Raw genomic sequence first — 24,754 nt, forward strand, 5'->3', positions numbered from 1 at the left:
AGTTCCACCCATTTTTCCCGTGCCTTCGAGGCGAACAGGTGAACCAACGACAAACTCAAAGTATACACAGTATACAGTATACCAACACATATACACAGTATACAAAGGAAAAGGATGCTAAATAAACAAGCATTTCCAACAAATGTACAAGCATTTCAAACAAGACCTATTTCATGGTATACAAAGGTGGACAACGGGGAGGCGGGTGGGCCAGTGAGGAATCCACAGGCAGATACTGTATCCATCTGCCAGTGGATTCCTCACCTTGTGAATAGATTCCCACAGCAGTCCCCACTCCCGGAGGAGGGTGTCCACCTTCCTATACCAGAAAGTCTTTCAACACAGAGCGCGCGAAGTGGCCCTCCCTCCTCATCTCTGAGTCCAAGCAATAATGCTTTGCGAAAGTATGGAGGGAGGCGCAAGTTGCAGCTTTACAAATATCTGCCACAGGAACACCCCGGGCCAAAGCAGATGTAGATAATTTTGCTCTAGTCGAATGAGCTCTAATGCCCTCAGGAGCAGTCTTACCAGCCAGGGCGTAGCAGATCTTGATGGCAAGGATGATCCATCTCGATAGTGTGCGCTTGTGCACCACTCTACCCTTCGAATGACCAACATAGCCAATGAAGAGTTGATCATCTAGATGAAAGTCTTTAGTCCTGTCCAGATAAAAACTCACAGCCCTCTTCGGGTACAGGCGATGGAGTCTTTCCTCCTCTTTGGAAGGATGAGGAGGTGGATAAAAAACAGGGAGAGTAATAGACTGCCCCAAATGGAACGGAGTAACAACTTTTGGCAGGAAGGCAGCCCTGGTCCTAAGAACCATCCTTTCAGCATGTAATGTAAGAAAAGGGGGTTTAGAACTAAGAGCTTGGAGCTCACTCACCCGCCTTGCCGAGGTTATGGCTACAAGAAAGACCACCTTAAAGGACAACAGCCTCAAAGGACAGCTATGTAGAGGCTCAAATGGGGAACCCATCAGAAAGGTTAAAACAAGATTAAGGTCCCACTGTGGCATTACAAAAGGAGTGGGAGGAAACATGTTTGTAAGGCCCTTGATAAACCTCAGAACAACCGGAGATTTAAACAGTGACGGTTGATCCGGAAGGCAAAGAAAAGCCGATAAGGCCGAAAGATAGCCCTTGACCGTGGCCACAGCACAGCCCTGCTGTGCCAAGGAAAGAGCAAACTGGAGTACATTAGAAAGATGGGCCTTTAAAGGGTCAATGGACCTCTCTCCACACCATTTTACAAATTTAGACCACCTGTTGGAGTAAATGGACTTGGTGGAGTGTCGCCTGGCCGATAAAATAACGTCCACCCCATCAGGCGGGAGAGAGAAAGAACTCAGGTTGCCCTGTTCAATCTCCAGGCATGAAGGTGTAAGCTCTGGAGGTGGGGGTGTAGAACCTGCCCCTCCGACTGCGAGAGGAGGTCTCCTCTCAGAGGGAGACGGAGCGGAGGGCACGAGGAGAGGTGGAGAAGATCTGTATACCACACCCTTCTTGGCCAATCCGGGGCGACCAATACAACTTGGGCCCGGTCTTGGCGAATCTTCCTCAGAACCCGAGGAATCAAGGGTATGGGAGGAAACGCGTAAAGGAGTTGTGAGCCCCAATTCAACTGAAACGCGTCCCCCAACGCCCCCTGCATCGGAAACTGGAGACTGCAGAATGACGGGCAGTGCGTGTTCTCGCGGGTGGCAAACAGGTCCACCCGAGGTGTCCCCCACGTCCGAAAGACGTGACGAACCACCTCCGGGTGGAGCCTCCACTCGTGGTCAGCGGAGAACTGCCGACTGAGACTGTCCGCACGTACGTTCAACACCCCGGCCAGATGATTTGCCACAAATCTGATGGTCCTGAGCCCAGGACCATAGACGCAGAGCCTCTCTGCAGAGGCAATGCGACCCCACTCCTCCCTGCTTGTTGACATACCACATCCCGGTAGTGTTGTCCGTCAGGACTTGAACCGACTGACCGCGAAGGGAAGGGAGGAAGGCCTTGAGCGCCAAACGTATCGCCCGTAACTCCAGAAGGTTGATGTGAAGCAACCTTTCCTCTGGAGACCAAAGACCCTTGATCTCCAGATCCCCCAGATGAGCACCCCACCCTAAGGTGGATGCATCCGTTATCACCGTGGCCACTGATGGAGGTAGATGGAAGGGCTTTCCTTGGGACAGATTGCCCTCCACGCTCCACCAAGATAAATCCGCTGCAGCTTCTCTGGAGATCTTGATCGACTCCCTGAGATCCCCGTTGTGCTGATACCACTGCTTGCGGAGGCACCACTGGAGCGCCCTCATGTGCCAGCGTGCATGGTTGACCAACAGAATGCAGGAAGCGAACAGACCGAGCAGGCGGAGGACCTTCAGAACTGGAACAACCGCTCCATTGTGGAATAAAGGGACCATCTCCTGAATGTCGAGAATTCTTTGAGGAGGAGGAAATGCTCGACACACAGTAGTGTCCAGTACCGCCCCTATAAACAGGTTGCGTTGAGAGGGCACCAGGTGAGATTTGGGCACATTGATCGAAAAACCCAAGTCGAATAACAGCTGAGATGTTACCTGCAGATTATGCTGCACCATCTCTGGGGACTCTGCCTTCAGAAGCCAGTCGTCCAGGTAGGGGAAAACTGGAATCCCCGACCTCCTGAGATGAGCAGCCACCACTGCCATCACCTTTGTGAAGACTCGAGGTGCGGTAGAAAGACCAAACGGGAGGACCGCAAACTGGTAATGTTGCGACCCAACCGTAAAACGGAGATACTTCCTGTGCGACTTCAGGATTGGGACATGGAAGTACGCGTCATGCAAGTCGAGCGACACCATCCAGTCTCCTTGCTGCAAAACTTGAAGAACCTGCGCAAGGGTCAGCATCTTGAATTTCTCCTGTTTCAGGTAAAAGTTCAAGATTCTGAGGTCCAGGATTGGACGCAATCTGCCGTACTTTTTGGGAATCAGGAAATACCGGGAGTAGCATCCCTGACCCTTTTCCTGCTCCGGAACCACCTCTATTGCACTCTTTTGAAGCAAGGCTAGAACCTCTTTCTGAAGGAGAAGCAGATGGTCCTCTGACCAGTAACCTTGGAAAGGAGGGTAAGGGGGAGGAAACTCCCGAAAGGGAAGGGCGTACCCAGTCTCTACGAGGTTCAAAACCCAAAGGTCTGTCGTATCAGATTTCCAACCCCGTAGAAAGTAGGACACCCGACCCCCCGCAGGTCTTACATGATCCGGGATGGGGGATCTAGGGCTGCTTCCCTGATGCCTCATTGGGAGCAGAAGAAGAGGAAGAAGAAGAGGGGTTGTGTCCAGAACCTCTCCGACCCCTTTTTCTCCCTCTATAGGATTTATAGAGGGGATTCTGCTGATGCTGCTGCTGCTGTTGCTGCTGAGGCTGTCGGTAGGAGCGAAAAGATGACCTTCCAAAGCCCCTAAATTTCCTAAAAACAGAACCCTTTGCAGGAGCTTGCAGACCCAAAGACTTTGCTGTTAATCTGCTGTCTTTAAATCTTTGTAGAGCAGAATCTGCCTTTTCACTAAACAACTTCTGCCCATCAAATGGCAAATCCACTAATGTGGCTTGAACATCCGCGGAAAAACCCGACAAACGGAGCCATGCCTGCCTCCTTGCAGCTATGGACGAGCCCATAATCCGTGCCACTGAATCCGCCGTATCCAATCCCGACTGGATTACCTGTCTGGCAGCGGCCTGAGTGTCTGTAACCACCTCCAAGAAGGACGCCTTATCGCCCTCCGGCAGCTTAGGGGCCAAAGTCTTCATTGAGTCCATCAATGCGTGCACGTAATTCCCCAGCAAGCACGTGGCATTGGAAGACTTTAATGCCATACTCCCCGAAGAGAAAGTCTTTTTAGCAGCCTGGTCCACCTTCTTAGACTCCCTATCTGCGGGAGACTGAGGGAAAACCCCCGAAGCATGCTTCGAGCAGGATGCCTGCACAACTAGGCTCTCTGGAGACGGGTGTATAGATAGAAAATCCGGATCCCCAGGCGCCACCCTATACCTTCTCGCCACCTGTCTGGAAACCGCCGGAGAAGAAAGTGGTTTCCGCCATACCTCCAAAACAGGCTCCAAGATGGCCTCATTAAAGGGCAGTAAAGGCTCTGAAGTGGAAGCAGGAGAGTGCAGAACCTCTGTCAACAAGTTTGATTTATACTCTGCTGAGGGCAACTGTAAATCTAACAGCTCTGCAGCCTTTTTGATAACAGTATGGGAGGGAGCCAGTTCTTGTGGTGGAGAGGATCTTGCCGATGTGTGCTCCCATTCTGGGGTGGTGTCTAGGCCACTAGCCTCTTGTATACCCTCAAAATCATCAGAGGATGTGTCCACCTCACCTTCCTCCACCTCTTCTCTGTACCTTCCTTCTTCCAACACCCTTTGGGCCTCCCTTCTCGATCGAATCCGGGGAGCCGGCATCGACGACGTCGTACGCGGCGTCGGTGGAGCCAGAGGTGTTGGAGTCGGCGGCACCATAGACGGCGTCGGCGGCGCCGGACGCGGCGCCGATGGAGTCGGCAGCGGTGTCGAGGAAGGCTCTGAAGCAGGCCAATCCATCCGAAGTCGTGACGGATCCCCAGACGGCGCCGGAAACTGCCACGAAGGCGCCATCGGCAGAAAGGGCATGAAGGGGGCCTGAGCATAATGCTGCGGCACCCCCAACGTATAAGCCATGGGACCCACGGGACCAGTTGGTGCTCCAGATGGGAAGGCCGCCCTATTAAAAATACCATACATGGCATTTAAGAACTGAGTAGAATCAGTACCTGGAGCAGGAAACTGAGGATAAGGCACTGAACCTGCATCCCTCTGCGGAGTATTCGGCAGCGGCGCCGTAGTGTCCTCCACCGGAGCCATAGATTCTTCAAGCGCCGGAGTCGGTTCTTCCTCCCGTTCCTGATCCAAAACATGCGACTCCACCCGATCCAGAGACGACGCCGGAGACGGCGACTGCGCCGGGGACTGCGCCGGTGAACGCTCTGGAGCCCGCTTCGGAGACGGAGAACCTCCCGGAGTCTTAGAGGGAGAAGGAGAAGGTGAAATGTCCTTACTCCGATGACGCCGACGTGAAGTCGACTTCGACTTCCTGCTCTTCGAGGACCGGCGTCGTGAAGAGTGTTTTCTTTTCTTATGATGTCTCCTTGACTTCGACGACCTCGAAGTCGATGACGCCGCCCTCGATTTCTCTTTCTTTCTCCCTCTCTTCTCCTTACCGATCTTCACCATAAACAGCTTGGCCTTTCTTTCCTTTAATGCTTTAGGATTCATCCTCCTACAGCATGCACAGTCTTCGACATCGTGGTCCGACGAAAGGCACTACAAACAGTCCTCATGTGGATCCATCATGGACATATGTCCGCCACATTCCCTACAGGGCTTAAAGCCCGACTTCCTCGTCGAAGACATCGCAGAATTTTGCAACAGAAACACCCTACAACTACAAAGTAGCAGGAGTACTGGAAAAACCGTTGCGCGTCGACGGCGCGGAAAAAAGGGATCTGACATCATCACGCCGACGTGGGCCTCTTATGGCTCCGGTGACGTCATACGGAGTCGCGAGCGGAGCCGATGTGTTATGACGTCGCCCACGTCGACGTGGAGTGCTGGGGAAAAAAATTCCGTGGAATGCTGGCGCAGGGGATATTCACAAGGTGAGGAATTTACTGTTCTATTTGTTGCTTATAGTGTCTATAATGCTTAATGCCATGCACCAAATGTTATTTATATTTCCTTACACCAGAATAGCACATTGCTTGGTACCCCACCGTTAGTCGATTTAACAATTGTCACTGGGATGCTTTGTGTAATAAAGTTGGCAAAGTTTGTAACATGCACCAACAGCCAATCTACAGCCATCACAAGTGCATTGAAATCTTATATCAACTCTTACACACAGTCTACACAGAGCTGCAGCAGTGGTGGCAGCTACTCTTTAGGAATACCAGTCTTTAGAGATATCAGACTCTTTAGAGATATCCTCTCTGGAGGAGGGAAAAACCCTCCAGCAGATGGCACAAAGCTCTTATTCCACATGGGCTTAAACTATTTCATTCTCAAGCATTCGCTTGAGATGACATCTTGGAGAATTGATCTCAATGCCTCATAACTGAATGGCGGATGTTTAATAATAACCCTGATACAACATACCATATCCTGCTCTAGTTTAAGTTTTATGTTCTGTGTTTCATGTTATGTGTTCATTTTTATGTTTCAGGTCTTTTGATTCTGTTTCCAAACGTATGTACAGCGCTCTGATACACTTGGGTCACGTTCGTGCTTTATAAAACACTTTAAATAAATAAAATAAAGAAATAAAAAATTTGCTCTTGATTAAAAGATTTCAAAACGAAATGGCTGCAGTTCTCTGAGTGCAATTCAATGTGACTACTGTTTTGTTTACGCTAATGAAAATGAAAAAGCTTAAGATGGACAGTTTGGAGAGCAATGCGGTGATGGGGTGGAGCGGGGATTTAGGCAGGTTTTGGCAGAAGCCCTTTTTCTGCCCCTTCTAAACTTGACTTAAGGTTTCCAATGGATGTTTGCAATGCCAGTTTCTCACTGCATGCAATCGTGATGTCTGTGGTACAGGAATTATTTAAAAACATTTTATCTGGAAATCGTTCTTACCTACCTACACCACTAGCTACCTGTTTATAATTTTTCTCCAGCCAGAAGTGCATCGTTCACAGGGCCCATCCCACTGATCCAGAACTCTCATCTTCCTTCTTTTGTGCCAGAAGGCTTCTCCAGAAGACAAGGCACAGCTTCCAAGTGGCCCAACGGAAAGGGTTGTGAATGCCCGCAAGAGCTCACCGGTCCCATCTTGGAAATAGAAGTCAAACTACAAACCTCACAATACAAAGGGCTTCTGCCTTGAGATGTTACTCTCAAAGATAAGCACTCTGGAGCACTTACTGTTGAGTGTGTGGCCTACAATAGAGAGTGTACTCTAGAGTTAGCCTTCCTCCTCCCCTGCAGTTTATGATGGCTAGAGGTGTCACACATGACATAGGGTCACGTAGACTTGACTAGGCTTGGGGCTGGGGCAGGTTCAGTTTACGCTTCACCTCATTTGACAACAGATTATATAGAAAAGCTGCTCATGCCACGTACCTGGGTATGGGACCCACAGCCAGGGCACAGACTGGGTGCTGTTCACTGCATCCAGCAGCCTCAATGACGTGAGATTCACGCCCAGCGGAACTTGAGCATCAGTGATGGAGGAGGCATTGTAAGTATCCGTCCTATCCCAAGCAGCGTAGCTCCAGCGCAGGATGAAACAGCCAATCCACAGACAGGACACAGACAGCAACACCTGGTGGCGAAGGAGAAGGTGAGTGCGCTGTCCCATTCAAGAATGTGTACGGAAGTGCATCAGACCCGTCTCTAAAGTAACAGGCCACCAATGAAAATAAGACATTAAAGTAAAAAAAATGTCCTTTTTCCGCCCATTTAAAATTTTTATATTATACTTCAAGGTTCCATGAAGAAGTCCTAAGCCAGTGAGCCTTAGTTTACTCAATCTGTTGTAGATTTTACCAGTGATTTCTGATTAGATGCAACCTTTTTGGTGAGAGTGGGACACGCAGTTCAGTTTCTCTCTCCATTTGCCTTCCTCCCCTGACTCCTGGGCCAGAATGAAGAAAGGATTTTACAGCAAAAAACCTTTCTGATTCAGAAAATCACATGGGTTGCAATCACAAAAAGTCATTTCCTAATTCATTAAATGTAATGTACCACAAGCCTTTCTGGATCACAAAAGGTGTTTTTGTGACATATCACATTTAAAAGGGGCATGAAAGGGGCACCCCCTTGTATTGTGATTTGAAATGATATGCATCAATGGTTTTTGAAGACAAATGCTGTCACCAATGTCAAGCGATTGAAAAGTTTCGCCGCCTCAAAGGAGGTGGTAAGTCATTCGCAAAGTGGAATTATGTCGTGGCCTAAGGGGGAGGGTGGGACCACTGTCTGCATCCCCCAAATGGCTTTGGAACAGGGAAACATTTGTTTTTTAAAGCATACCAGTTCCTTTAAGGAACAATGGCTGCTTTAAAAAAATGTCTTCCATTTGGGAATGTGAACACAGTAGTGGTGATCTGTTGGTCCTTGCAGACCACCATTCCTGTGTTCGCATCCATTGACGGAGGTTTGCAGATAGCAAACTGACTAATTAATCTTCAATATGTCATTTTCTCTGCGACTGGACATTTTGTGATGCAAACTATTCATACCTAGTGATGGAGCATAAAAGTTTAATGACGGTTGCCTCTATCAATTCTCATCATTAAATGAGATTTACAACAATAATTTTTGATAAAACGTGTGAAATGGTTGAAGCCAAAAAAAATCGATTTTCTACTGCATTGTAAAAGCATGCAGAAATGTTTTGAAATGTGAAAGGCATAAATAAAGAAAGAGAAAAGGTCATCTGCTTACACAGTGTATTCACGTTTTCAATAATTCAAACATAGTTAACCTAGAAAATGTGCTGCTGATAATTACTAAATGTGACAAATGAAACTAATGCTTATGTAATGAAACATTTGATAACGATTTAAAATGCCTAATTTACAAGATGTTCGACAATATGAAGAGTTGCAGCTTTAGTATTGTGTGATATAAACGTGTATGTCAAAATTGATGTTTATTAATTTGATTGAAAAATGAATAACACACGAAATATCTTTAGTTGTACGTAATATTGACTTGTAACTTCTGAAGAAAAGAATAATGAGTGAATTAACTAAGAAAACTGAATTATTCATATTAATGTGTGTTTTATATTAATCATAACAAAATAGTGATTCAGCAAGTTTTCATGTAGGCCTCAAATGCTTCTTTTTCCTAGTTTTGAAAAGCAGAATCTAAGTGAAATAGTAATTTCAGACGCTGTGAGAATTTTCATGAAGTTTCTGTTTTATGCTTGCAAACAATAGATTCTCTCTTGAATTAGCAACACTTTTGACAGAAATGTATCAATAGAATTGCAAACCCAGACAGAGGGTCTGGGAACGGAAAGACAGTGAACAAAGTGAATTTTCTTACTTCCGAGGAAAGGATGGAATTATAAAGTTGTTGATATTGATGATTTTGCAAAAGGATTACTTAATGCTTCCGGATTTCTTAGTGACGTATTCATCACATCATGAGCATCCCACTGTGGACAACCAATGGAAACCATATCATATGATGGAAAGGATACTTTGTGGGCGTAAGCTGAGAACATTTGGTAGGATAAATGCTCCCTTGGAGGAGGAGCCGTGGCTGGTTGTCATTTTCAATTTTCTTGCCTGGCATGCTGTTGGACTTAACTCTGATTTTCTTTCCTATGCCAAATCCATTTGATCTGATTTTTCGGAACTGACTCTACCTGTACTTTGCCGGCTGGTAAAGTGTGCAGGTATAACTCTTCGGCTGAAGAGTTAATGGACTCATACCTGTGACTCATTGCGCTTCAACTCTGCATATTTGGTTTCTATAACCTAAATGCTGAAACTTGACTTTTTCCATGTTATCTCTTTCTTCTTTCCCTAGGTACTCAGCAAATGATTAGTTTATTGAATCTTAATGACATTGTGTGACTAATTGTACTAAATGATTTTCTATTAAATTGAATCTTATGTGATTTATGTTCGTGAGCTTTCAAATTGAGGCTTAGATAAATGGTTTTCATGAGCAAACATATCGTATTTGAGTCATTTTTGGAACGAACCTTTTGTTGTAAGTCTTATTATTATTACAGTCTACATGAATGGTTAAATATTCTTAGCGAGAAGTTGGCATTTTCTTATTCCAGGTTCTCATAAGGATTTGCCTCACGTTCTCTAAATATCCAACACCCTGTTAGCTCACATGAAAGATCCATTGGAGGACCAATGGCAGTTTAGTCCTATGTTATGGGCCCAAAAAGGATTAGAGTGTGACATTGAAAAAAAAAAAAAATGTATATATATATATATATATATATATATATATATATATATATATATATATATATATATATATATATATATATATATATATATATATGGCGTGCGAAAAGTTCTGTGATGAGCTGATCACCTTCCTGTTGACGCCGGTGCCAGCAGCGGACACAGTTCCGCTAAATCCGTTTTCCAAAAGGTTGCTATCCAAGATGTCGAATAACTACCAGCGGCACACCCAGGGACGAGTTCAATAAAGATTTATTGCCTCAAAAACACAACAGTACGACGCGTTTCGGCGAAGCCTTTGTCAAGCAAGTGACCTGTGCCCAACTCCCCGTTGAAATAGGGGGTTACGGTTTGTCGACAGAAAGGAAATACTTTCAAAATGAAGGACCTTTCGGAAAACAGACTAAGATCATCGCTTAAGAAGTATATACATAATATAAATTCGGTACATAGAAAATACAATGCATTGGTTTGAAAAAACAATAATATGGTTACATAAGCAATGGCTCTGAGAAAAACAAATAATTACATTTCTTTACTTGACTCGCGAGTACTCCATAGCGCATATTCTGATCCATTCTAATAAATCGCTAAATTCATGTCAAGCGGTAAGAGCCACATAAATGTCAAAATAATGGGTAATGTACCCGTTTCAACCAACATCATATCTTGTCATATGTCCAAAATCAAGGGTAATGTACCCAAATTACATACATCATTGAGATGCGAGAGTGCGAAGTTAGTACCCCAATATAGAGCCAATAAATTCAGAAAGCAATAGTTCATCATAAACTAAATACCATGAATTCCGAATGCATTTGTACGTGATACATATAAGCAGGATTACAAATATTCACAATAGAAAATTTATGTAAATTGATTGATAATAAAGTCATAATCCTGTACTATCACAAAACATTTCAGTTGAATGCATAAACCGTCAACATAATTCATGGGTTCCAGAAGGGGCGCAGGTAAGCTACTGTTGTAAGTGCGATTTTTTGTGAATTAATAATGTGAAAAATATGGATAAAAATCAAATGAAGTGAAAGAAAGTGTAATGAATTGTAATGGTAATTACATTAAAAAAAGAGACGAGGAGAAAAGTGACCCCGGGTAAGGTTAAATGCAGTCAATTATAGCAAGAAACCAATACTACACTATTCCTAGTTCGGATGGCCAAGGGTCGTTTGTTAGAAACTAATTTCCGGATCCCATGGCCAAAACTCATATGGGGTCACTATCTCAACGAATCTGACATAAAAACGTGATGCAGCAAATGCTGAGACACCATACAGGCAGAACGGAAGGTGGAAACCAAAGATGGAATTATCTGTGGCCAATGTGAGTTGCTAGCTCCTCCCCATAATTCATGCCAAATGGGATTTTGGTGTTAAGATCTATGATGTATTTAGATTCTGTAATGCGCAGGAGTTTCTCTCGGTCCCCTCCTCTTGGGTGTGGTGGAATTCTGTCAATACCATAGAACCTAATTAGATCCGCATTCCCCTGATGTTTTTCTTGAAAGTGTCTTGCGACTGGGTAATTGAGATCAATGTTAGTGACTGCCCTCATATGTTGTAATACTCGCAATTTCAGTTGTAATTTTGTGCTCCCTACGTATTTTAGGCCACAAGGACATTCTAAGACGTAGACGCAAAATTCACTTGTGCATGTTATGAATTTATTGATGGTTTTTTGCTTCTTTTTTCTGTTCTGGCCTGTAAAGTAGCTATCTCTATTTGTGCTATTTTTGCAGGCCTTACAGGAATTACATTTCGTGAAACCCTTTGTAGTTTCCAACCAGGTAGGTATACTAGATGTTTGCTGATAGCTGTGAACCAAATGGTCACGAAGTGACTTGGCTTTCCTATACGTAATCGCAGGGGCTTTTCCTACCTCATGGCCAATTACGGGATCCATTTCTATGAGTCCCCAATGCTTTTTCATTGTTCTACGTAATTGATTGGATCTTTGATTAAAGGTGGTGATTAATCTGGGCCTTTGGTTATCGTTGATTACTGTTTTGGTTGAAAAGAGAGCTTCATTACGAGTGAGAGCTTTGACTTTGTCGCTGGCAGATTTAATGACCTTGTATTGATAGCCCCTTTGCCTGAATCTATCTACCATAGTCTGTTGTTCTTTCTCAAAATTGTTGTTGGTACTGCAGTTCCTACGAGCCCGGAGGAACTCCCCATAGGGTATACTATTTTTTAGGGGGGCAGGATGGTTGCTGTTTGCGTGTAATAAGGTATTCCCAGCCGTTTTCTTGCGGAAAAGGCTTGTAGTCATTTTGCCTTCTTGGATGGTGATGGCAACATCAAGAAACTCACAATAGGACTGACTGATGGAGTGGGTGAATCTGAGATGGAGATCGTTTTCCCCCAGTTCTTGGATAAATTCCAGGGCCATGTCAATTGGTCCATCCCAGATCAAGAACAGGTCATCAATATACCTGATCCAGATGGGGATGTGCTCAGTATATTTGTCATTGGCTTCCACCCACACTACACGCTCCTCCCACCAGCCCAGAAAGAGATTTGCCAGGCTGGGGGCAAAACAAGTACCCATCGCAGTTCCTGATTTTTGGCGGATAACATGTGCTATGAAAAGATTGGTTGGGACATATCTAGAAAGTCAATTCTAAAATTCCACGATCTGTTGAAGAACTGGTGGGAAATGGGGTTGTTGGACAGGGCTGAATATCTTTTTTTAAAAACTGGTAATCCACGGATTCCCTGCTTTTATCTACTCCCCAAGATACACAAACATCCCACTAGACCACCAGGTAGGCCAATAGTATCCTCTATTTTTCTTGATCATTTTTTGTCACCTTATGTCACAAGATTAAGATCCTACTGTCGTGATAGCACAGATTTTTTACGTCGCATTCACGACATAACGTGGGAGGACAGTTACCACATGATAGCACTGGATGTATGCTTACTGTATACACGTATACATGTATCGAACAATCCAAAGGAGTTGAAGCATGCCTGTATTTCTTAAAAGAAAGACATATTTCCCTGTGGGATCATACTGCTATGTTAAAAACTATGATGCTCTACTGCCTTAATGAAAATATCTTTCTTTTTGATAAAACCCTATACCGCCAAAAATCAGGAACTGCGATGGGTACTTGTTTTGCCCCCAGCCTGGCAAATCTCTTTCTGGGCTGGTGGGAGGAGCGTGTAGTGTGGGTGGAAGCCAATGACAAATATACTGAGCACATCCCCATCTGGATCAGGTATATTGATGACCTGTTCTTGATCTGGGATTGACCCATTGACATGGCCCTGGAATTTATCCAAGAACTGGGGGAAAACGATCTCCATCTCAGATTCACCCACTCCATCAGTCAGTCCTATTGTGAGTTTCTTGATGTTGCCATCACCATCCAAGAAGGCAAAATGACTACAAGCCTTTTCCGCAAGAAAACGGCTGGGAATACCTTATTACACGCAAACAGCAACCATCCTGCCCCTCTAAAAAATAGTATACCCTATGGGGAGTTCCTCCGGGCTCGTAGGAACTGCAGTACCAACAACAATTTTGAGAAAGAACAACAGACTATGGTAGATAGAATCAGGCAAAGGGGCTATCAATACAAGGTCATTAAATCTGCCAGCGACAAAGTCAAAGCTCTCACTCGTAATGAAGCTCTCTTTTCAACCAAAACAGTAATCAACGATAACCAAAGGCCCAGATTAATCACCACCTTTAATCAAAGATCCAATCAATTACGTAGAACAATGAAAAAGCATTGGGGACTCATAGAAATGGATCCCGTAATTGGCCATGAGGTAGAAAAAGCCCCTGCGATTACGTATAGGAAAGCCAAGTCACTTCGTGACCATTTGGTTCACAGCTATCAGCAAACATCTAGTATACCTACCTGGTTGGAAACTACAAAGGGTTTCAGGAAATGTAATTCCTGTCAGGCCTGCAAAAATAGCACAAATAGAGATAGCTACTTTACAGGCCAGAACAGAAAAAAGAAGCAAAAAACCATCAATAAATTCATAACATGCACAAGTGAATTTTGCGTCTACGTCTTAGAATGTCCTTGTGGCCTAAGATACGTAGGGAGCACAAAATTACAACTGAAATTGCGAGTATTACAACATATGAGGGCAGTCACTAACATTGATCTCAATTACCCAGTCGCAAGACACTTTCAAGAAAAACATCAGGGGAATGCGGATCTAATTAGGTTCTATGGTATTGACAGAATTCCACCACACCCAAGAGGAGGGGACCGAGAGAAACTCCTGCGCATTACAGAATCTAAATACATCATAGATCTTAACACCAAAATCCCATTTGGCATGAATTATGGGGAGGAGCTAGCAACTCACATTGGCCACAGATAATTCCATCTTTGGTCTCCACCTTCCGTTCTGCCTGTATGGTGTCTCAGCATTTGCTGCATCACGTTTTTATGTCAGATTCGTTGAGATAGTGACCCCATATGAGTTTTGGCCATGGGATCCGGAAATTAGTTTCTAACAAACGACCCTTGGCCATCCGCACTAGGAATAGTGTAGTATTGGTTTCTTGCTATAATTGACTGCATTTAACCTTACCCGGGGTCACTTTTCTCCTCGTCTCTTTTTTTAATGTAATTACCATTACAATTCATTACACTTTCTTTCACTTCATTTGATTTTTATCCATATTTTTCACATTATTAATTCACAAAAAATCGCACTTACAACAGTAGCTTACCTGCGCCCCTTCTGGAACCCATGAATTATGTTGACGGTTTATGCATTCAACTGAAATGTTTTGTGATAGTACAGGATTATGACTTTATTATCAATCAATTTACATAAATTTTCTATTGTGAATATTTGTAATCCTGCTTATATGTATCACGTACAAATGCATTCGGAATTCATGGTATTTAGTTTATGATGAACTATTGCTTTCTGAATTTATCGGCTCTATATTGGGGTACTAACTTCGCACTCTCGCATCTCAATGATGTATGTAATTTGGGTACATTACCCTTGATTTTGGACATATGACAAGATATGATGTTGGTTGAAACGGGTACATTACCCATTATTTTGACATTTATGTGGCTCTTACCGCTTGACATGAATTTAGCGATTTATTAGAATGGATCAGAATATGCGCTATGGAGTACTCGCGAGTCAAGTAAAGAAATGTAATTATTTGTTTTTCTCAGAGCCATTGCTTATGTAAGCATATTATTGTTTTTTCAAACCAATGCATTGTATTTTCTATGTACCGAATTTATATTATGTATATACTTCTTAAGCGATGATCTTAGTCTGTTTTCCCAAAGGTCCTTCATTTTGAAAGTATTTCCTTTCTGTCGACAAACCGTAACCCCCCTATTTCAACGGGGAGTTGGGCACAGGTCACTTGCTTGACAAAGGCTTCGTCGAAACGCGTCGTACTGTTGTGTTTTTGAGGCAATAAATCTTTATTGAACTCGTCCCTGGGTGTGCCGCTGGTAGTTATTCGACATCTTGGATAGCAACCTTTTGGAAAACATATATATATATATATATATATCACCTACTGGCAGTCGCCAGTGGGTAGTTATAGTTAGGACCTATTATCCATAGGAAATCTGCAACATTCCATTTGGAATAACTTTGGCGCCGGTTGACGAATCTTCACAAAATTGTCAAAACTGGTGGGGCGCTCCGGTACGCTCCTATCCTGAAAGTCTTGGGGTGATTCGTCAAGCGGGGGCCCAAAACGTGTTTTCCCCATTCAATTTTCCATAGGAACCTTTAATCGCAGCTACAGCCCGAACTGCTGAACGGAATTACACCAAATTTGGCAAAGAGGTAGCTCTTGGTTCACACTCATGCCTTTTGGTTAAATGGTGTTAATCCCTTGAGTAGTTGCTGAGAAAATAAAAAGTAATATCACATATATATCTATGGCCTCGGGGGATCCGCGCACCCTATGCGCACCCAGCGCGCACCCTCCCGATCACGAGCTGCATGCTAATTGGCTGTCAACTAGCTGTCAACACTCCAAACCAGGAATTTTTGGCAGACATTTTGGACCTCGGTAGAAGCGAGGCTCAAGAAATCAGTGGATCAAGTGTGCAAAACGTATAAAGGAGGCAGGGTAGAAATACCCTGATCCTCTAGACCTGCTTAGGGGGTCCCACAAGGACCCCCAGGAGCCCCCATTTTTTTGTTTTTGAAAAAATGACAAAATGCGTGCAGAGTGCGCTGATCCTGCGGTAAAAATATAAATAAAACGAAGCGCGGGCTCCAGCGCTTCTTTAATAATTAGCCCCCGGGGGGGCAAATTCCGGGGGCAAAAATATTAAATTAGATCCCAGCCCTGGGGACCGCCACCCCCCGGGGTTACAAAATAAATGGGTGGGGGGGGCTCAAAGGCCCCCCCCCAGCCCCGGGAACCACTACCCCCGTGGCTTTCAAAAAAATGGGTGGAGGGGGCTCAAAGGCCGCCCCAAACCCCGGGGACCACCACCCCGGGGCTTTTTATATTGTGGGAGGGGGGCCACGTGGCCTCCCTCCTGGAGCCGTCAATGGCCCTGGGGACCCCCACCCCCCAGGGCCAGCTCCTGCAGTGTCTCGGGATGCCCACCCCCGGGACACTGCTGTTTGCTACGGCAGGGTGGGAGCCGAGGCTCCCGCCCTGTCATAGCAAACTTGGTTTGGATTTTGAAAGAGAGAGCAGGGAAATCTGCTCTCTCTTTCAAAATGCAAACCATATTGCTTTTCCACAGGGGGAGCTGCATGTTAGCAGCTCCCTGTGTGGAAAAGCAATGCCGGCTCCCGAAGGACGCGGGGAGCCGGCTGGGACCGTAGGGGCATTGGGGCTCCCCCCACGGTCCCCAACGTTGTATATAGGCCCCAGGGAGAATAGAAATTAGTGATAGGTGCTAAAAAAAAATTTATGGGCAAATTAGGAGTCGCGCACCCAGCACGGCGCTCAGTGCGGCCCCCTGGTGTGCACGCATTGGGTGCGCGACTCCTGCGCGTTGGGTGCACGACTTTAACACGTTGGGTGCACGACTCATCTTACGTTGGGTGCGCGACTCCAAAAAAAATGGAAAAAAACAACACAAAAAATATTATAAATATATTTTACAAAATATAAAATTTAAAAAAACAATATTAGAGGTTGAATATTCTTGAAAACATTTTTTACATTAAAAATATGTAATGTAATTTAAAAAAAATAGGTAAAAATAGTTTAAAAAATGTAGAAAAACAGTATTAAAAAACTAAATATAACAATTAATATGTTTAAACATTATCATTTAAAAAACCTTTGAAATTCACTGAAAAAAACATAGGTTTCAGGCACGTTATAGTTAGGAATTAGCATTTTAAAAACCTTAGAAATTCACTGAAAAAAACATAGGTTTTAGGGAAAGTTAAAGTTAGTCACATATTACATCACTCATGACATGGTCAGTGACATCACTGATGACATCTCAAATGACATCACTGATGACTTCATCCATGTAATAAATTGATGCATCTTCTCACACCCTAATATAACCTTTGATACACCCACTCTAAATTACAGATGGCCATTCTCAAAACCACTGACACTCCAACACCAATAACCCACTCACTGATTCTTAGGTCCACACACACATCCACTCACTCACCCGTACAATCACTCATACTTACGGTCACTCAGTACAAGACTATCATATGCACTCATACATCTATATAGACACTCACACACCGGCACTCATCCATAGAGGTACTCACTCACCTAGTCAGTCATGGAAATAATTAATCACACTCCCATTTACTCACCTATACAGTTATACACACACCAGATCACTTACTCATACAAATACTAGCACATTCTTGCACTCTTATACAATCACTGATACAAGCACACACTCATCCATACAGCTACTCTCATAATCACACACTCTCACTTATAGCGATTTATATACTCTGACACACATATATACTGCCTTTCACATTTGTAGTTACTCACACATTTATTACTGAGATATACATTCACTCACTAACACACCCATATACACACTCACCCACCCATACCGTCCATCACAGATGCACTCTTGAAACCATTCACCCAGTGAATCACCCACTCACACATCTATGCACAGTCACACACACCCCACCCACACAAACACTCAGGCACCGATACAGATAGTCAGACAACCAATCAATAACTCATATAGACATTCATGTAGCTATTCACAAACCCATGCAGCCGCATACACACCAATAGACAGACGCATACAGACATTCACACAGTTTTGTCAGTAACCCATGCATTCAGTAAGGTACGTTTAATCACTCGCATATAGAGTCAGTCACGCACCTACTAAATCAACCATTTAGGCACTTATACACCCACTCATTCTTCAATACGCCTTTCCCTATATATATTAAACATATTTCAACTTTACAGAAACACACACTCACTGGATGATGTCATCAGTGATGTTATTTGAGATGTCATCAGTGAGGTCACTGACCATGTCATGAGTGATGTAATATGTGACGTCATTAGCAGTGCATTGCGGGGGCGCGAGTTATAGTTAGCTGAACTAACTATAACGGGGGAATTACACTGGTTTTGTACGAGTGAAATGTCCAACTAACTATAACTTTCCCTAAAACCCATGGTTTTTTCAGTGAATTTCTAAGGTTTTTTAAATGCTAATTTCTAACTATAACGTGCCTGAAACCTATGGTTTTTCAGTGAACATATATATATATATATATATATATATATATACTACCTACTGGCGGTTGCCAGTAGGTAGTTATAGTTAGGACCTATTTTCCGTAGGAAATTTACAACATTCTATTTCCAATAACTTTAGCGCTGGTTGACGAATCTTCGTGAAATTTTGAAAACTCGTGGGGCGCTCCGGTCCGCTCCTATCCGGAAAGTTTCGGGTTGATTCGTCAAGTGGGGGCCGAGAAAAAAGGGAGGTCTCAAAACGTGTTTTCTCCATGCAATTTCTCATAGGAAACTTTAGACACGGCTACAGCCCGAACTGCTGAACGGAATTACACCAAATTTGGCAAAGAGGTAGTTCTTGGTTCAGAAAGAACCCTTTTTGTTAAATGGTGTAAATCCGTTGCTGAGAAATTCAAAACCAAAATCTAGGGCCACGGATCCTCCCGAGCGCGAGCTTTATGCTAATTGGCTGTCAACACTCCAAACCAGGAAGTGTTGACAGCCATCTTGTGCCTCGGTAGAACCGAAGCACAAGAAATCAGGAAAACAAGTGCGCAAAATGCAAAAAGGGGGCAGGTTAGAAATACCCTAAGCCCCTAGGCCTGCTTAGGGGGTCCCACAAGCAAAATCCGCGCAGGGTGCGTGGATCCTGCCGAGAGAAAAAAAAACGAAGCGCGCTTCGTTAGTATTTAGCCCCCGGGGGAGGCCAGGTCCCAGGGCACTATATTTAATGTAATGGGGGGCCCGTAGGGGCCCCCCAGCCCCGGGGACCGCCACCATCCGGGGCTACAAAAACAAATGGGTGGGGGAGCTCAAAGTCCCCCCAGGGACCACCACCCCCGGGGCTTTATTTCAATATTTGCGGGGGGCTCATGGCCCCCCCGCAGCCCCGGGGACCACCACCCCCCAGGGCTTGTTTTAAAAGGAATAAACTACCTGTGTGGGGGTGCTTGAGCCCTCCCACATGCCCCGGGGACCGCCACCTCCCCGGGGCACTAAATATTTAAAATAGGGGTCCGTTACGGACCCCCAAACCCCAGGGACCACTACCCCCCGGGGCTTTGAATTAAGTGGGAGGGGGGCCGCACGCCCCCACTGGAGCTAATGATGGCCCTGGGGACCGCCACCCCCCAGGGCCGGCTCCTGCAGTGTCCCAGGGTGCCCACCCCCTGGACACTGTAGTTTGCTATGGCAGGGCGGGAGCCTCACGGCTCCCGCCCTGCCATAGCAAACTCTGCTTCGGTATTTGGAAGAGACAGCAGGAAACCTGCTCTCTCTTCCAAATACTCCAAATACCAAAGGAGATTGCTTTTCCACATGGGGAGCTGCATCTTAGTAGCTCCCCATATGGAAAAGCAATGCCGGCTCCTGCAGGAGGCGGGGAGCCGGCGGGACCGTGGGGGGATCGGGAACCCCGCACGGTCCCCAACGGAGAGGGCCAGCCCCGGGGGATGGGGTCCCCGGGGCTATTAGTGGCCCGGGAGGGGGGCAACACGGCCCCCCTACACAAAATTTTAAAAAAAGAAAAAACAAAGGACGGCCCCGGGGGATGGGATCCCCGGGGCCATAAAGGGCCTGAGGAGGGGGGCAAGGCAGACCCCCTCCAAATCCATATTAAAATTTTTAAAAATGGCCATGCCCCGGGGGATGGGGTCCCCGGGGCCTATTATGGCCTCTGGAGGGGGCCACGCGGCCCCCTTCCATATTAAAAAAAAATAATAATAAAATAGGGGGCAGGTCCTGGGGGATGGGGTCTCCAGGACCAATAATATTAGGAAAAGAAAGGGGGCTACACAGCCCCCCTTCTTAAAAATAAAAACAACCAGCATCACGCCGGAGGCCACGCCCCCTACTTGCAGCACTCTGCAAACACGCCCTCTGGCGTGTTTGCAGTTGGGGAACTAATTCCCCTTGAATACTGGGGGTCCCTGGGGGCCAACTAGCCCACCAGGAACCTCCAGTATGCGCCAGGGAGCTGCGTTGCAGAGAGGTGTTCTGAGGCCATGCCCCTTTTTACACCTCTCTGCAATGCAGCTCTGTGGCGCATAATGGAGGTACCTGGTGGGCTAGTTGCACCCCAGGGACCCTCAGGATTCCAGAGGAGTTAATACCCCAACTTAAAATGCGCCATGGGGCGCGTTTGCACAGTGGTGAAGAAAGGGTACGGGGCCTGAGTTGACATGTGTGCAAGCACACCCTGTCATGCGTTTTAAGTTGGGGAATTAATTCATCTTCAATCCTGAGGGTCCCTGGGGGCCAACTAGCCCACCAGGTAAGCGCAATGGAGCTGCGTTGCAGAGTGTTGTAAAAAGGGGTGTGGCCTCTGATCACCTCTCTGCAATGTAGCTCTCTGGCGCATACTGGAGGTACATGGTGGGCTAGTTGCCCCCAGGGACCCTCAGGATTAAAGAGGAATTAATTCCCCAACTTAAAACGCCCACAGGTCGTGTTTGCACACATGTCATCTCAGGGCCCCCCCCCCCCTCCCTTCACCAGGGTGCAAACACACCCCGTGGCGCGTTTTAGGAGGTAGTTTTGATCCCCCTGCCCTATTATATACTAGGGGCTTACACAGGAGGTCATGCTAATCACAGGGGGACCCCTCAACGCATAGTGTTCCCTAGTGTATGTAGTTGTTTTAACTGTATTCTAAGTGTCTTTTAACATAGCACTGGCTCTAGGACTGGTTAGTCAGACTCAGTTACCACCAGTACCCGTCTGAAAAAGTTGAGGGTACAGGATGATTTTGCAACATGGCTTCTTTCTGCTCCTCTGTTTGTTCTTTCTGCACGTCTTGTTTCTTCCTGCGTTTTTTCTTCTTTCTTCACATGTCCTACCTCTGTAGGCATAGTTAGAAACTAGCATTTAAAAAACCTATGAAATTCACTGAAGAAAACATAGGTTTCAGACACGTTATAGTTAGAAATTAGCATTTAAAAAACCTTAGAAATTCACTGAAAAAAACATAGGTTTCAGGGGTGTTATAGTTAGCTGGACATTTCACTCGTACAAAACCATTGAAATTCCCCCGTTATAGTTAGTTCAGCTAACTATAACTCACGCGCCCGCAATGTACTGCTGATGACGTCACATATTGCATCACTCATGACATGGTCAGTGACATCACTGATGACATCTCAAATGATATCACTCATGACATCATCCTTGTGATAGAGTGGCAGACCTCCTCTCACCCTAATATAACCTTTGATGCACACATTCAAAAATAGAAACTAAAATATTTTTTAAAAATGGACATACCAATACCAGTTACAACAACCTATTCAGTAATTCCAAGAACTACATACACATCAATTAATTCACCAACAGTCCTATATAGTCACTCATACATGTACTCACTCACCATATGTACTCATACACCTATACATCCTGTTACACACCGCCACTCATTCATAGAGTTACTCACACACATAGTCACTCATGCTAATAAAGAATCAAACATCCATTTACTTGCATATACAGTTATACACTCACCACCACACTTACTTCTACAGAAACTTACACATACTTACTCTCTTAAGCAATCACTTATAGAAACACATACTAATTTATACAGGAACTCTTTCAATCTCTCACATATACTCACTTATATACACCAATACTCACATATACTAGTTTAAAACATATGTAGTTACTCATAAAGACACTATTGAGACAGTCATTCACTCACTAACACACCCATACACACACTCATCCACCCATACAGTCCTGCATACATGCTGTCTTCAACACATACAAACAGTGAGTCACTCATTCATGCATCTATGCACTAAGTAATACCCCCCACCGAACCATACAGACATTCAGACACTCATACTGATACTCAAAAAACCAACTAATAACCCATATAGACACGCATGTAGCTACTGGCCAACCCATGCAGGCACTTATACACAAAGTGAGAGACTGATACAGATATTTACATATTTAAAGATTACTCACTAACCCATGTATTCACGAAGATACACTTAATCAGTCAGTTGTACAATCAATTTTTCACACAAAAAAATCATCCATTTAGACACTTATATACCCATTTATTCTTCCATCGACCTTGAGATATACATATATAAAACATATTTAATTTTCAGAAAAACACACATTCACTGGATGATGTCATCAGTGATGTCATTTGAGAGATGTCATGAGTGATGTCACTGACCATGTCATGAGTGATGTAATATGTGACGTCATCAGCAGTGCATTGCGGGCGCGCGAGTTCTAGTTAGCTGAACTAACTATAACGGGGGAATTTCAATGGTTTTTATACGAGTGAAATGTCCAGCTAACTATAACACCCCTGAAACCTATGGTTTTTTCAGTGAATTTAAAGGATTTTTAAATGCTAATTTCAAACTATAACGTGTCTGAAACCTATGTTTTTTCAGTGAATATATATATGTATATAATACAGGTATAATAAAAACAATTGCCTGCCCAGCTTTCCGCTGCATCCGTTTTCTGTAGCAGAGAATGGTTAATGTGACTAATTAAGCTAGGATATTGAGAGGCGTGATTAAAGAGTGTTGGGTTTTTATAGTAGTGTAAGAGAATAGTAGGGCTTTGACAGGTGATGAAGTTTTGACATTGACGAAAAGGCTAAAATGGACTATTGATCACAGAAAATTGTCGTTTTGTGAAAATTGTATGTCTATGTTGTATTGAATTAGATCTGTTGAGGCCTAGGTGAGTACGGGTCAGTCGAGGCCTAAGATCTCCAAATAAGCCTACGGGCAGTCTTAGTGTAGCATACACTAACAGGCACATGCATCATCATAGGGTTTTGCGATTCCTTAATAGCGATTATTAAGGAATCGCAATTAAGGAATAGCAAAACCCTATGCATGTAGGAATCGCTAAAGAAATAGCGATTCCCACAAATTCCTTAATTGCGACTAGCAAATTGCGAGTCGCAATTAAGGAATGTCTTCCCATTCATTCCTATGGGCCTCCAGGCCCATAGGAATGAATTAGAGATTGCGGGAGCAATTTGCGAGTACCAGTAGGTACTCGCAAATTGCTCCCGCAATTTCGATGGTGCAAGGGTGTCAAAATGACACCCTATTGCACCCATGTATGTTCACTCTGCACAAATGTTAAATACACACATGCTCTAAGGGCATGTGTGTGGGCAACATGAAACTTAGAAAAATGCAAATAAGTGCATTTTTCTAAGTTTTCGCAAATTACCATGAGGTCCAGCCTCATGGTAATTTGCTCACGCTAATAGCGAAATCGCTATTTTTTAAACTGTAATGCATTGCATTTAAGGAATCTCAATTAGGGATTCCTTAAATGCAATCGCTATTTAAGGAATCCCAATTTTGAGATTCCTTAAATAGCGATTTTTGCATTTGGGATGATGCATCCCAAATGCAAAAATACCGGGAGCAAAGGGTCAGATTCTGAGAATCTGCCCGTTTGCGACCGGTATTTTACTTGATGCATGTGCCTGTAAGTGTGTTTGTCTGCTGTTTTGTGAGTACTGTGTGTGAGACGTCATTGCCGGTACTGAGAAATGGAACTTGATGCATGACAAGTTGGAATTGTTGAGATTTCTTCAGGTAGCGCACCAGGAGAGATCTTAAGAATTTTTACTTAATGAGAGAGAAATCGCGCTGGTCGAGGTTTTCACAGGAAGCTAATGAGATTTTCTGAATGAGTGGTTAACTATAATTCTTTTAGTTGAGCAAAGATGTTTTATATTGTATTATTATGTGAAGTTTGTATTAAAAGGACGAAAGCAAAGACTAATAAATTGTGAAGGGAGGATCAGTTGCAGCGAGGACTTAGACTGACTTCAGAAAGTGTGCGCTGGTATTGGTGGTTGGTGTGAAGCCCCGCTGGTATTGGTGGACGAGAACGAACAGTGATTGGAAGTAGAAAACAATAATATGGAAGAGAAATTAGCGGTTTGAACAACAGATTGAGTTAGGGGAAAGAAATCATGACATTTTTCAAGTTGTTAAAAGCTTTAATATGAAAAGATGAGCCGATATCAGCAAGAGAAGGAGTTCCTGTGGCTTTGGAAAGAACACCTGCTCTGCAGATCTCATTAGAGTGAGGATATCA

At 44.4% G+C, this 24,754-nt stretch overlaps 1 protein-coding gene and 1 long non-coding RNA gene across 3 annotated transcripts in view; one reads left to right on the forward strand and one right to left on the reverse strand.

The window, feature by feature from the left end:
* Positions 1-9,703, forward strand: part of LOC146859395 (uncharacterized) — a 46,073-nt gene extending 36,370 nt beyond the window's left edge. Inside the window, exon 2 of the long non-coding RNA XR_014980102.1 lies at positions 6,689-9,703. This is a non-coding gene — a long non-coding RNA (uncharacterized LOC146859395). The remainder of the gene's footprint in view (positions 1-6,688) is intronic.
* The window catches only part of SLC23A3 (solute carrier family 23 member 3), a 339,671-nt gene that overhangs the window by 170,685 nt on the left and 144,232 nt on the right, over positions 1-24,754 (reverse strand). For both annotated transcript variants that reach the window (XM_085650085.1, XM_085650084.1), the window contains one exon: positions 7,134-7,335. In XM_085650085.1, the coding sequence (XP_085506211.1) occupies positions 7,134-7,335 (202 nt within the window). The remainder of the gene's footprint in view (positions 1-7,133; positions 7,336-24,754) is intronic.

This window comes from Triturus cristatus, chromosome 3_2 (assembly GCF_964204655.1).
Source record: "Triturus cristatus chromosome 3_2, aTriCri1.1, whole genome shotgun sequence".
NCBI classification, from domain to species: Eukaryota; Metazoa; Chordata; class Amphibia; order Caudata; family Salamandridae; genus Triturus; species Triturus cristatus.